Source organism: Harpia harpyja, chromosome 9, assembly GCF_026419915.1.
Source record: "Harpia harpyja isolate bHarHar1 chromosome 9, bHarHar1 primary haplotype, whole genome shotgun sequence".
NCBI classification, from domain to species: domain Eukaryota; kingdom Metazoa; phylum Chordata; class Aves; order Accipitriformes; family Accipitridae; genus Harpia; species Harpia harpyja.
Window position 1 is genome coordinate 1,339,862 of NC_068948.1, and position 13,679 is coordinate 1,353,540.

Below are 13,679 nucleotides of genomic sequence, written 5' to 3' on the forward strand. Positions count from 1 at the left end.
TGCACACAGAAGAACAATTTCAGAATAAAACCAGAAGGATACTATGTGCAAAATTTCCAGCATCAACCCTTGTGTTGCCAAAGGTTTTGAAGGTAAAAAACAGAACTTACAAAGTGGCTGCAAACCTGCTTTCAACACCTCACATGCCAAACCTGGGTTTCTACTTTTCTTCTTCTTGTATTACTGATGTAATGTCAAAAACTTTTCCAAAAAGTTTAGTTTCAAATCAGTATCAATCCACTATTTAGAAATAAAACAAAACAAAAAAAAAAAAGAAAGAAAGAAGAGACTTATGAAGAAGTCTGAAAACAAGACCGACCTATACCCTGGGTGAGATTGGATGGGTTAAGTGTCTCTGGCACTATTTGTCTTCACTATTGACAGACACTGTCACACAACCCACCACTCGATGCCTGTCTCTGAATGGCGAAGCTAGAATGCAAGTTAAGTGTATTAATAGAGAAAAAAACTAGCATCCCAGCAAATATAATAAAGCAATCCAATTCACCAGTTATTAAAAACACTCAGATTCAAGATAGGTAGGTTAATTTAATTTACATTAAGCCCAACAGTGTAAATTCCCCTTAAATTCACATGCTGAACCAAGCAGTGTATTATACTTTGGGTAAATACATCAATCAATCTTTTTTTGTTATAAATGACATCCGTTATTAAATTAACACTCAAGTTGAGGTATCTGAGTAGAACTTTTGTTAGTGGCTCACACACACCAATTCCACGTATCTTAGATCCTCCCCACTCAGAGCGATAACCAGCTGCGTACAAGCAAGTCAGAACTCTAGCACCCTTAGCTGCTCTCTTCAAGCTCTACCTGTCATCTCCTCAGCTCCCTCCACAGCCCACTACCCTAAAAGAGTGACTGTACAACGATCTAACAGAACACTTCCGTTTAAGGAACAGACTCTTTTGTTCTTCAGATACACAGTTGGTTTTTTTCTAAGAAATTAACAACTCCTCTTGGCCTTCATGAAGCCTTTGATGCTGCTACTGCAAGGAGGTGCCTGAACAATAGTACAGTAAGACTGTTCTCTTTTTGCCCTTCACTGGCTTGGTTTTTCATTATTCGCTAAGGAACAGGGAATTCTCTTGCCACAAAGTAATTCTCAAGCCTTTTTGATGTAAGAATAGGAGCCACTTAATGCAAGAATTTGCCATAAAAAAATCTCTCAGAATGATAAAACAGCTGGTGTTTGAGCAGTTCTGGAAAATATATGAGATTCAGGAAGACTGAAAATAAACTTAATTTAGAAAAAAAGAGATGATCTAGAGTACATCTATATAATCCTTTACAGGTAATTATAAGGAAGCTCTGCTCCAAGCAGAGGAGCAGGTATGCACTCAATGCACATACAATCCCACACAACTACAATTTTTAATTGAATTTGCAGAGAACATCTTATCTAAAGTTTCCATAAAATGGAAACAGTAAGAGTAATCTTTATCTTTCACGTTTCCCAGCAATGACTTCTCACCAGCAGAGGGTTCAGAATGATGAAGGAACCTCTCCACCACCCCCGAGCCGTACCTAATCACAGCCAGCCTCTTCCAGACTACTGCAATTAGCTCCACCATAGCACACCCTATTGCCAGAAGTAATACTTAAACTTGTTCACATATATGCTAGTGCTAACAAGCCAGAGTTGCCAGGGCACTGTATTAATATACAGCACCAGGAAGATGCATTTTTAAAGAGCATCAGGATCTGGTTTAAATTAATTCTGTAAGAAGTACTTCACACATGACCGAAACAAGCACACTGCAGACAGAAATCCCTGGAAGACATCCTCCTAGGAAATTACAGGAAGGCATTTCCAACTGGGAGGGCGGTGGGAAGAGGAAAGGAAAAGCCTACAAAGAAATGGAAGTTTTTACAGGCATTGGAGACCAACTACAAAGAAGAATCTTTTTTTCTGATAATTTGTTTACAACATGTAGTTATAAACCCAGGATAATAGAATTAGTAGCAGCACTGATATGCCCTTTGAAATCTCTGGTAATTATTTCTGTATCAACAGGAAAAAATGACTAATGACACCAGGAAGGATGATAAATTGACAAAATATTTTCATTAAAAATAAAAATTAAGAAGCCTGACTCTAGCTATTCAGAAAAAACAAAACAAAAAACAAAACAAGACTCCACACATCTCCATTTTGAGGCTTTATTAGAATCTTTAGCTTGAGAATGATGAAAAAGCCTTATCTTGGCAATATAAAACATGACCCATACCTGTCAGCACCTGGTCTCTACCCCATAGATGATGCAAGTGTTTTTTTCCAGTTCTCTACAGTAGCATTTGAGAAGCAAAGCCTTATTTTCATAATTAAAATGACTATAAATGCTTACAGCAAGCATTTCAATAACAGCTCTGATCAAAAAAGCCACTTATGCCTGTTTGGGACAAGCAGTTTGTCCCTTTAATTAAAAAGGAGCACAAAATTGACACAACCACAAAAAGGTAAAGCTTCATCGTTTACCAAATATTTTCCCAGGATACAATCATAGATGTTCGGGAGCCAGAAAAATTCAATGCATCACAGATTAATTGTATCCAAATATGAAGAATGCGAAAAGAGATCAGTAAATACATTTCAGTGGCATAAAATGTTCCCCTTTTGTTACAGCAAGAACACCACTCTATGGAGAATTCAATTTGAGATAAGAACTAGAAACTGTCAGAATGGAAACAATGCAGGAAATACTGTCCTGGGGAGCAATACAAAAAAAAAAAACATGGAAAGATATATATTTGCTGCTGTGGAAAATGGAAAGCAGCTTAAGAGATCATCAACAAGCTGAAGAAGCTCATTCCAAGATCTGCTACAGAAAGAACAAACAGATGATAAGCAGAGAAGCAAGTTTCTGTATTCTTCACTGGGGTTCAGAAGGTTTGAGCATTCCTGTTACTGGAGATGAAAGATGAAAATGCAACACTTGTTTTAAGTACATGGTCACAAATACTCCTGAACCATCCTCAAAAGACAAGAATAAGGTGTTGAACTACCAACTAGAAAGACACCTTTGAGAAAGGACTTAAATTAGCAGTGTGAATTTTAAGCATTTGAAGCACTTGTTCAATGTGTCTTGATCAACGCGAAAAAAACTGCTCAACCTTTAAGAACCAACTGAAAAGAATCAAGCATCCCTCCTTGCAACTGGAGCTTAGAAATACTGTGTAGAAGGCATTATTAAAGCTTCAGGCACATTTATTTCATATAAGAAATCTCCAGACACAGCTTACAATGACGTTTCTTAGCATGACACCCTCATGCATTTCAAGAGTCAAGAAGATGATTCATATTTAATGTGTTTATGGTACTGCACCAGGCAAAATCCTCCTTTTCCTGTCCCCTGAACAAAGACACTTGTAATTCAAATAGCAAGCACAGAGAATAGTTTCTAGCAGTAAAACCAGATCCTTTTCCTCCCTTCTGCTTTCCAGAAGAATAACAGAATTAGAAGCTTGAGATAGCAGCTTAGGTTGTGAACAGCGCAGCTCAAAATCCTAGAGTTCTATTAAATTATACTTGCCTGTTTGATATTCAGAGAGTGGGTAATACCTCTTTTGTCTGGATTGATGAATGAGATACACATTTATTAACAAATTAATGAAAATCCAATCAGCAACATTCCATTTTAATACTCTTAAAACTGTTCTGTAAATCACAAAACAAATTTCCAAATGGAAGAACTAGAAGTCTGCCCCGCAAGGTCATCACTGCTAAGAACAGCCCATCCTGCTCCTCCAAAAAAACCAGGTAAGTTAACTGCAGCAATATATATTTCTCACCTATAATGTGATCTATATGGAAGAAAACGCCACAGCAAAGTGACTGACAGAAAACCCTCAAGTAAGTTGACTTTCAGCCAGATACTACCTTACTCTGTGTTTTGGGAAACAGAGAACAAACTGTGTTAATTACTACAGGAGTAGTAAAAAACTCGCACCACTTCGGATCATTCCCTGTAACGTAATCCTCTAATTATCAAGAGTAATCATATCTGCAATTGACTTCTACATACGGTGTGCTAGCAGCATTTCAAATTAGCCCTTCCTTTTAAAAACAAGAGTAAATGAGATTACCTACAACACTATGGAGACTGAACTATCATTTCCCAAAAAAGTGAGGTTTTAGAGCAAGTGAAAGCTGACATAAAAATTAAAGAGAGAGAGACTCTTACACAAAACAAGGGAAAGATTCCAGATACAGGAACACCCACTTGCCAAAGTCATCCTTCCTCCTCACGCTATCATCAGCATCAGCTCCTTGAAAATGTGCCTATAGTCTGCTATTAAGGACTTGATACATGCAAATGAATAGTCAGTCTTGGTCTTTTCAAATATAAATGTAAAATATGTATTTATGTTTTCCTGTATAAGCATATAGACATGCACAAAGCCCAGGCTGATTTTCCTCTTATTTTTCTGTTAAGAAATCAGAGCCCAGCCCAGCCAGACTTCTCATTACTACACGAGGCAAGGTGACAGGGCTTGAAAATGTGGTAGCAACTTTTCAAAGACACTGTAGCAATCCTAAAACAAAGAAAATAGTAAAAGGTGATACACCCTTTTATCTAGAAACATGGTACAGCTACAGCAAGAATGCAGCCAAAACACTTGTATCCTATTCTCTTGAGAAAGTGGAGAGACTTGGGTGCAGAAGAAACACGCAGCTAACCTTAATGAAAAGCAAAAGCACTCCCGCGATTCTGGAAGTCAACTGAGAACACCGGAGAACACTCCCACTCCAAGGTAGCCGTGTGCTGAGGGTACCAGCATCAGTTCGGAAGTGCTGCGTTCAAGACAGCTTAGAGGAGGAATCCTAATCAGCCACGGCACAGCAGGAATTTGTGGGAGGGGGGACTATGACTATAAAACAATCCACTGAGATCCACTGCAAAGAGCAAATTCACCTCTCCCACCTACAACTTTTGTAGACATCGATGTTCCTTCCTCTGTTCCTAAGAGTTTGTCCCCAGCTTTAAAGAGAAAAAAAGCCTCGCCTCAGACTTACCAGAAATACCCAAGCACCTGTCCACCCTTGGGTTATAATATATCTCTTATATATATGTATCTTATCTCCCAACACGAGAGGGAGGAGCATGGACTGTTCAGCTTTCTGCTCTGTCTCTCTAGTTTTGGAACACAGCCTATGGACCTGTTTTGCCGGTAAACATTTATCTAGGATGCATATATTTTCTTTCAAGGATGTGGTGGTGGAGTGGAAAAAAACAAAACCAAACAAAAACCCCACTAAGATTCTACAATAAAACTATCTATCTGACACCATTCATTGGCCAAAATGCTGAGGTTGCACCTTCCCGGACACCTACGGGAGTTCGGCACCCACTCCCCTTAACTGCACCAACTACATCACTTGGACTGGAGCTCACCTCTCCTTACATGTGTACACAGCACAACTCACCGTTGAATGATCCTGGTCATCACAATTATGTGTTTATAGAAGACCAAGACTCAATTGTTCTTGCCCTCACTCTAGTGGACCCTGACATACGTGATGAAAACAAAACCAGTCTTTGCTCTGTTTGGGTTTTTTTTTTGTCTGGTTGGTTAGGTTTTTTAAACACAATTTTTAACAACCTGGAGAACAGTAGTTGCTTGTGCTTAATACTTCTGATCCTGATTTTAACAGCACCCAGAAACTTAACTGTCTTATCACAACACTGATGGAAGGTCTCCAAAGCCACAGTTCAGTAAACAATTTAAACCAGCACAAACTGACAGCCATTGAGAGAAGCTAGCTCCACCTTTTCTGAATGCTCCTTCCTCGCCACGTTACTCCTTTCCTTGTGCCACCACAAGCATTTCTGCAGACCTGCAGTGAACCCATCAGAGCCAACTCTAACCTGGAGCAGCAGGTCCTTGACCCAATGCACTCTGCAGCACACACATGAAAAGCTCTTCTTTCGGCCGCGGTATCAGCTCAAAGTCTTTGTGAAACTACGCCATCTCTGACACTGAAAAGCGTTCTTAATTGAATGAGTAAGTCTCCTTTCAGTGTTAACAAAAAATCTCAACACTATTTTTTGAAGTTTTTCGTTCAAGAAAATTGTGCTGCAGTTTAACCCAAACACAGCTAACACATTCTTAGGTTTTTTTAAAAGGAACTGGACTGGCTGTTAGCAGACACTAAATACCTGGAGGTAACAGACATTTAGTTCCATTCAAGTTTTTTAAGTCTTTTCTGTTAGATACAGAATTAATTAGCAGTTCATGTCTATCTGTGGATTTAGAGTGTAACAGGGTTTGTGGGATTTCTTTTGTTCGCTTGTTTTTAAGACACATGTTTCTACAGGATTTGGTTGCTGTTATGTCTTTGAATCAAACTGATCATTAAGTATCTTGATTTTAGAAATATACACCCAAATTATTTTTTGAATAAGTGATATAAAAATATCAAATCCTTCCAATATAATAAATAAAAACATCAAATTCTTTGAATGACCGAAGTTCCACTGTGCACAGTTAAATCCACAGGTTCTCTCAGAAGAGGTCTGGCAAAACATGAATGGTGAGCAGTGCTGTAAAGTTTCTCTGACAAGTCTACAATCACTTCAGTTTCTGATCAGGATTCCTGTACCATGCAAATCTGGGAAACATTCTCACACAAACATTTAATGCATATGAACTCATAGAGAGAAAAAAGAATAATGCAGCTATCTGAATCCTCACCTTAAATATATACATTTTTCTCAAGCAACAATTTAAGGCCAATTAGGGAAGCGGAACATGACCTTGTAAGAAATATGGGGATCAAATTATGAAAAGAAAAAAAAAAAAAACAAAAAAAACCACCCTTATCCAATGAAGAAAGATGCATCTATCGTAAGTGTAATGATCATTTTTTCTTCATAGCACAGATGTTTACTAATGTATACAAGTTACTGACAAGAATTCCAGATGCAAACCAGCACTAAGGCTAACCTCACAAATCAGAACTTTGTCCTTAAATCCTCAGTTTATGTTTAATGAAGATCAGTGACAGAGTCTTTAGACTGAAGTCTAAAACATGGCTGGGAGTTAAGGTAAAGACAAAGATTAAAAGGTCATGCCTCATTTTTATATGCTGTCAATTAGAAAAATAACTAATTTAAAATTATCAGTTTATAGAAGTACCATCCTGACATCTATTACATTCTCATGTATTTGAGAATTTCGTAATACATTACAATAGAGAGCTATGTGTGAACGGGGTTTAAATACTAAGCTTCCTAAGACCTCTTAAAGGAAAACATGACTTTCCTTCCTCCTTACAGTTTGGTAGAAGCTTCATGGCTCAAAATGTAATCTCCCATTTCATTTTTTATCCTAGCTAGAATTCGCTGTTTCAGTCGGTCAGCATTCTGCCTTAGTTCCAAATTTGTGTTTATCACCTCTGAAGACAGAGTGCATTCTAGGAGTCAACAGGCCTGTGCTGCGTAGTAACAGAATAGCAAAACAGATAACTTAGTTCTTATGAAGTTATAGATACGAAATACAGCAACCATTAACATAGAACACCTGATAATTTAGATAACCCAGTTTAGTTTAATTTATATTACCTAAATTCTCCTAGAATGAACTCTGTTACTTCTCCACAAGCTCTTTTTTACAATCAAAACTTTGCCAGCACTGTTCATGTTGGCCAGAACATTACAAACCTTAACAAAGCAACTGAATAAATGAGAATGCTTACCAGCAGCAACTACAGCTGGAGGCGGCGAACCTGCCTCGCCACCACTTGTTTGGCTCATGGATGCTACAGATGTTTCTCTGGAAGGTGGTAACTGCAGCTCCTTTGGGAGAAGGTCATAGACAGATTCTGTTGAACAAAAAGCATTTAATCAAAAATTTATTCATGCTCTGTAAGAGAAAATAAATAATGTTTTTGCCTAAAAGATACAAATGATAATCCAACCTTTTCAGAACCTTTTGAAAAAGTTACATTAAGTGCTTGGAGATCTTAACATCATGGAATAAAGTTATTTCAGAAAACAAACCAACCATGAAAACATTAAGATACACATTCTCAAGACCGAAACAAAAGGACACAAACTTATCCAAACAAAGAAATAATTCATGAACTTCCACAGAAACTGTACTCGTTTAGAATGAAGGGGCTGACATGTACAACAAATCACGTGAGAAACAAAGACAAACCTGTTCTCAGAATTCAAACTGTGCAACTGACTTCCAAAAGAGCCTAATTTAGTACCGTCATCCACAGAACATCCTATAAAGTCTTCCCATGTACTAAGTGCCAATTCTTGTTATGCAAGATCCTTTACTTCCATTTATCTGCAACATTTCTTTTTGCCTCGAACTCTCCTGTAAACTCAAGCAGACGCTCCAGATAAAGCAGTCTCCGCTAACAGAATGGCCAGTGCCAGTCCATTTTACACATAAAGCTCTTTAATGTAACTGTGGCAGATCCTGTACAGTAGTAGAACATCTAAAATAATTTTTTGTGACTTCTCTACTGTGAAACAGCTGTGGCCACCATACACAGCTCACCTGACGGCTTCAGCAGCCAAGACACAAGAAGTGAAGTCAACATCCTCACATTCAACCTGCTTCTCCATGCTTGCTGACAGTTCCCAGCAGTCACTGCCTACAGTCAGATGGCTACCTCGGAGTTCAATTAGCAAGAGCTCCCACTGCACCCAACGACTGAGAATGTATCACTGAGTTACTCTGAGATAACAACTCTACTCAGGCATGAGCACACAGCTGTATATGCACCTCTTCCAGGAGATACACCAAAGCTGCATCATTTCAAACATCTGATCTGGAGATATAAGGAACCTAGGTGAAGAGCTATAAGCTGAATCAACAATTCTACACCACAAAACTTTACAAAATTCCTTTATATGTATTATTTAGGTGCCTGAGACAGATATGGAAAACTCAATGTGCATTTTTAAAGCTTTTTCCCCCATGAAGCAACATTTATACTCAATTGATCCTAAAGTAAAATATCTTTGTGCAACAATTCTGTAAAAATTAGGAAACCCAGAGTTATTAACTAAAAAGTTTTAACTGCATTAGGCCCTATAAAAAATGAAGCATACTCAAGACATCTACAGGTATACAACACCCAGCAACATATAATTGTATTTAAAATATAACACATAGCAAATGCTGGCTATGCCACAAACCAGAACAGTTACCATACTGGGTAACAGGGCAAATACTCCCACCAGTAACTGGCATAAAAAGAGCCCAAGAAAACTTTAATGCTGTTTACAGGATACTACTTGTCTGTTATGCACAAAATCACAAGCAACTACGAACAACGGCTGTGAACTGGTGGTGAGCTGTAATGGGAGTTAGCTCCGCAGCCCATCAAACTTCCCATCTGCTGCAAGATTTTTTAAATTTTTTTCAGTTACACCCACTTTTTGGAGAACTAACTTTTCAGTACTGTGACAAATAAACAAAACTTTTTTTTTTTTTTTTTCATTTAAGCTGATAATCAAAATATTGGCAACCAGAGGCTGCAATCCAAATCCCAAGCAGAAATCTCTGCAAGGGTTTTCTATAAGAGTTACCCATAATGCTCAGACAATGTACAAGTAAAATATTTTGAGACAGCTCAAGTTAACTAACCATAAACTCATAGTTTTATTCTTTGGAATAATCGGCAGGGAAAAAAAATTTACTTATCCTTACTGAAGATCTTAAAAGGTACAAAAGGGAAAGGGAAAAGGTATAGATATTTGTTCATACTTTTGCTCCTGTTTTACTAGGAGGAACAGCTGCATTAGCATTTCCCTCAAAGATGAGTTCCCTTTTTAAAATTAACTTTTTCCTCAGCTATTATGGTCTGATTTCTCACTCTTCTGAACTAGTGATTTTCAACACCATAAAATTGGCTTTCAAAGCAAAATAAATTAGAGCAGTTTAAAATTGGTTATGTAAAGATATGATTACAGAGATGCTTCTCATTTTCTTTCCCCCAAAAAAGGTTAGTTTTTTTTTAGTGATGTCCTGGTTTCAGCTGGGATAGAGTTAATTTTGTTTCCAGTAGTTGATATAGTGTTATGTTTTGGGTTCAGTATGAGAATTGATAACACACTGATGTTTTCACTTGTTGCTAAGTAGTGTTTATACCAAGTCAAGGATTTTTCAGCTTCTTGTGCCCAGCCAGCAAGAAGGCCGGCGGGGCACAAGAAGTTGGGAGGGGACACAGCCAGGACAGCTGACCCAAACTGGCCACAGGGGTATTCCATACCAGGTGACATCATGTCCAGTATAGAAACTGGGGGGAGTTGGCCTGGGGGGGGGTCAGATCACTGCTCAGGAACTAACTGGGCATCAGTCAGCAAGGGGTGAGCAATTGCATTGTGCATCACTTGTTTTGTATGTTCCAATCCTTTTATTATTATTGTCATTTTACTATTATTATTATCATTACTAGTTTCTTCCTTTCTGTCCTGTTAACCTGTTCTTACCTCAACCCATGAGTTTTACTTTTTTTTTTTTCTGCCCTAATTCTCTCCCCCATCCTACTGGGTGGGAGGGAAGTAAGTGAGCAGCTGCGTGGTGCTTAGTTGCTGGCTGGGGTTAAACCATGACAAATGATAACGTATTACACTTTATTAAGCAGGACTATTGTGTACTTTTTGTGTGTATGAGCACTTACATGGCTTAATCATACTCTAAATTTTAGCTTTTATTAAAAAAGGCGAATCATGCCTTTATTTTTTATCTTACAATTTTTACTTAAGTTACAGGTGCATACAGACTTGAATCCAATTCAAAAATTAAAAACCAAACTAAATTGCATTTAAAATTGTTACTAGCCAAATACCATCTCCTTATGCCTGCTGTGCCAGTAAGGGGGAAGAAAGGGGGCTATCAAGGCACAGTTCTTCTTAAGATGCCAAGAGAGAGCAGGAAGTACGGGGGCGGGGGGGACAAATCATCTGAGGAAGGTAAAGGAAGTAGAGAATTTTTTTTTTTTTCATAATCGCATTGAATATACTTCTGCCGGTGAATCACGAGTGCTAAATTCATGGGAAAGAGATGCAATAGGTATTCACTCTTAGAACAGCAGGAACAAACAGGGCACTAGAAGATCAACTGTAACCTACTCTGCCTTGGGTAAAAAAATTTAAAAATCTACCAGCCAAGTTCTAGCTGGACGATCCACTGAAGAAGAGTAGAGAGGTTGTACATTATCTGGCTTGCAAAAAGGAGCACATTTGACCTAACAGAATTTAAGACCCTATGCAGTTGTGTTCACAGCTTTAACAACAGGGAAGACAGTGGAAGATCCAGAACTGGGAAACCAAAAAGCTCAGCTACTACTTCATATTGCCACTGTCAGGCAGTTTCTGCACTGGCATCATAAGGACAATACAATTTATCAACAGGTGTCATTGTAAATTCAGATCTGCTTTAATACATGGAAGCATTAGAGCAAGAACCCTATTAATGTACTTACACTGACTGCTATTGGGGACTTTCAGTCTCAGTTCTCCTCTTTCTTTCCTAAGCTGTGAATTCAGTCCTCATGTACAAAGCCCAGGGAAGTTATATGAAAGAACGAAACCTGTGTGTTTGCACCTTTCTAAAAACAAGCCAGTGTAACTCATGCTCCCAAGCCACTTCACATTCTACCAGCACAGAAACACAGCCAGCGCTGCCTATTTTGCAGACATTTGTTATTTGTCATGCTGCATTCTGAGAAAGCTTCCGTGAACCACAAAATCCCAAGCAGTTTTCAGAGAAAATGTTTACTTATTTCCATGTTGAATGGCTCCTATAAGCTCGGATGCTGGCATAGCTATCAATACATCAAAAAATTCTCCAAATAAAATGTGGCGTTTGGAAACCACGAGATATGTGTGGGTGTATTTTCTGCTGAACTACAAGTTTTCTTCAAGATGAGTATCTCAATTCAAGAGACTGAAGAATGAAAGGTTCAGATTTTGTCCCAACAATGAAAAGCACAAATACCAGCTGAAGAAAAATACAATTACGATGTGAGAAAGTACTTCCCTGCTTGACATCCCTGTGCCTCTAAGTATTATTACCCCTGCAGCCAGCAGTTTGTACAACAGCTCCAGACAGCAATCCCTCATAAATGAGCACCAGCCTTTACTCTGGCTGGCACTGATACTACTACCTGCAGGAGGTTAGTAAAATCCAAGCTCACTTCTGTCAAAAAACCAGCCATAGGCAGATGTTGAGCACTGAAGCAGCTGCTGCACTGTAATCACCAGCCAAGGTATTCATCGCAACCTGTCGTATGGAAAATTATGCCCATTCAGCTTTGTTGACAAAAAGTGATTTTAGTTCAAAGTGCACCCTGCAACAAATTCATCCTGCTGAGCCACCTAAGAAACTTGCACACTCCACTGTGCCAGAGCTGGGAAGGCTGCTGCCCCTAGAGGAGTAGTAGCAGTATTTAAAGCTGCTGCAGTCACTTGACAGGCAGCTCTGCTTATGCTGAATATTCTTTTACACCTAAGACACTGGAAGCAACTCACCAAGTATTTCTGTTATGCAAAATGTTTAGTGATGAGCCCCAAAATGAGGGATCATAACACAGCATGTGTGTGTGCATCTAAGTGGAGAAAACTTTATATTTTTAGGTTTATGTTGCATATATATATATACATACACTTTCATTTCTTTCTGTTGTCTCTCAAGAAATCCTCTTTGAGGAGAGACCTGCTCATCATCATAATTCTGTCATGATTCAGAAGATATTTGGTGCTGATTACAAAGCCTCATTTCCAAAAGCCAAGTTATTAGGTAAGAGTGAGCTTTTCCCTTTGGGTTGGTAGTTGGTTTGGGGGTTTTTTGTTCAACAAATTTATTTTTAACTCTCAAACATGACGAAGGTTCTGTCAAATTTGCTGCTTCAAAAGGGATGCTCAGATCCAAAACTCCTACAGCATATTTTTTTCTCAGGGAACACATAATTTTAGCAGTAATCCTAACAAGCACAATTATAATCTTTGTGAATAATTCTAACAATACGATAAAGAGAGGGAGGGAGGGAAAAGCTAGAATTAGAATTGAAGCACATTCCCAAAGATCACAAGACCATGAAGAGCAAATCTTTAATTTCATGCTTCATTGATAAAATACCAAACTACCTGAAACATGGTCTAAAACATGACACCCATTTTTTATCCCAATATGCTTGGCTACCTAAAATTGAAGATGCACCCTACACTAGGAAAAGAAGCTGGCATTAGCCTTGACAGCTGTAAATATGAGAAGACAGAGCAAGCTATTAGGAGGGAAGAGAACACTGCTGAAGAAGTCACAGTGAGGTGCAGCCAAGAGAACACAGATGTGGTGGAAGAGGAGAACAAACAGCACTATGAAGGTTCAAAACAGACAGCACAGGCCAGGCCATCATCAATGCCTCCTCTGCCTCCCCAGTTCTTCCAGGCCTATCTCCCCCTCTGCTCTCATGGCTCCCCGTAACTTCCCTCCCCTCCCAGCAGCATGAGAAATACCATCAAACCATCAAAACCATGGCATTAACACAATACAGGAAAGACATGGACCTGTTGGAATGGGTCCAGAGGAGAGCCACGAAGATGATCAGAGGGCTGGAGCACCTCTCCTGCGAAGACAGGCTGAGAGAGTTGGGGTTGTTCAGCCTGGAGAAGAGAAGGGAGACCTTAGAGCG

The 13,679-nt window shown here is 38.8% G+C and overlaps 1 protein-coding gene across 10 annotated transcripts in view; it reads right to left on the reverse strand.

Moving 5' to 3' along the window:
- Positions 1-13,679, reverse strand: part of NFAT5 (nuclear factor of activated T cells 5) — a 77,185-nt gene that overhangs the window by 41,505 nt on the left and 22,001 nt on the right. For 6 of the 10 annotated variants that reach the window (XM_052796237.1, XM_052796238.1, XM_052796243.1 and 3 more), the window contains one exon: positions 7,719-7,844. In XM_052796237.1, the coding sequence (XP_052652197.1) occupies positions 7,719-7,844 (126 nt within the window). Of the gene's footprint in view, positions 1-110; positions 241-319; positions 433-7,718; positions 7,846-13,679 lie in introns of those variants that run through there. The other 4 variants (XM_052796245.1, XM_052796241.1, XM_052796242.1 and 1 more) reach the window with 3 other exon arrangements.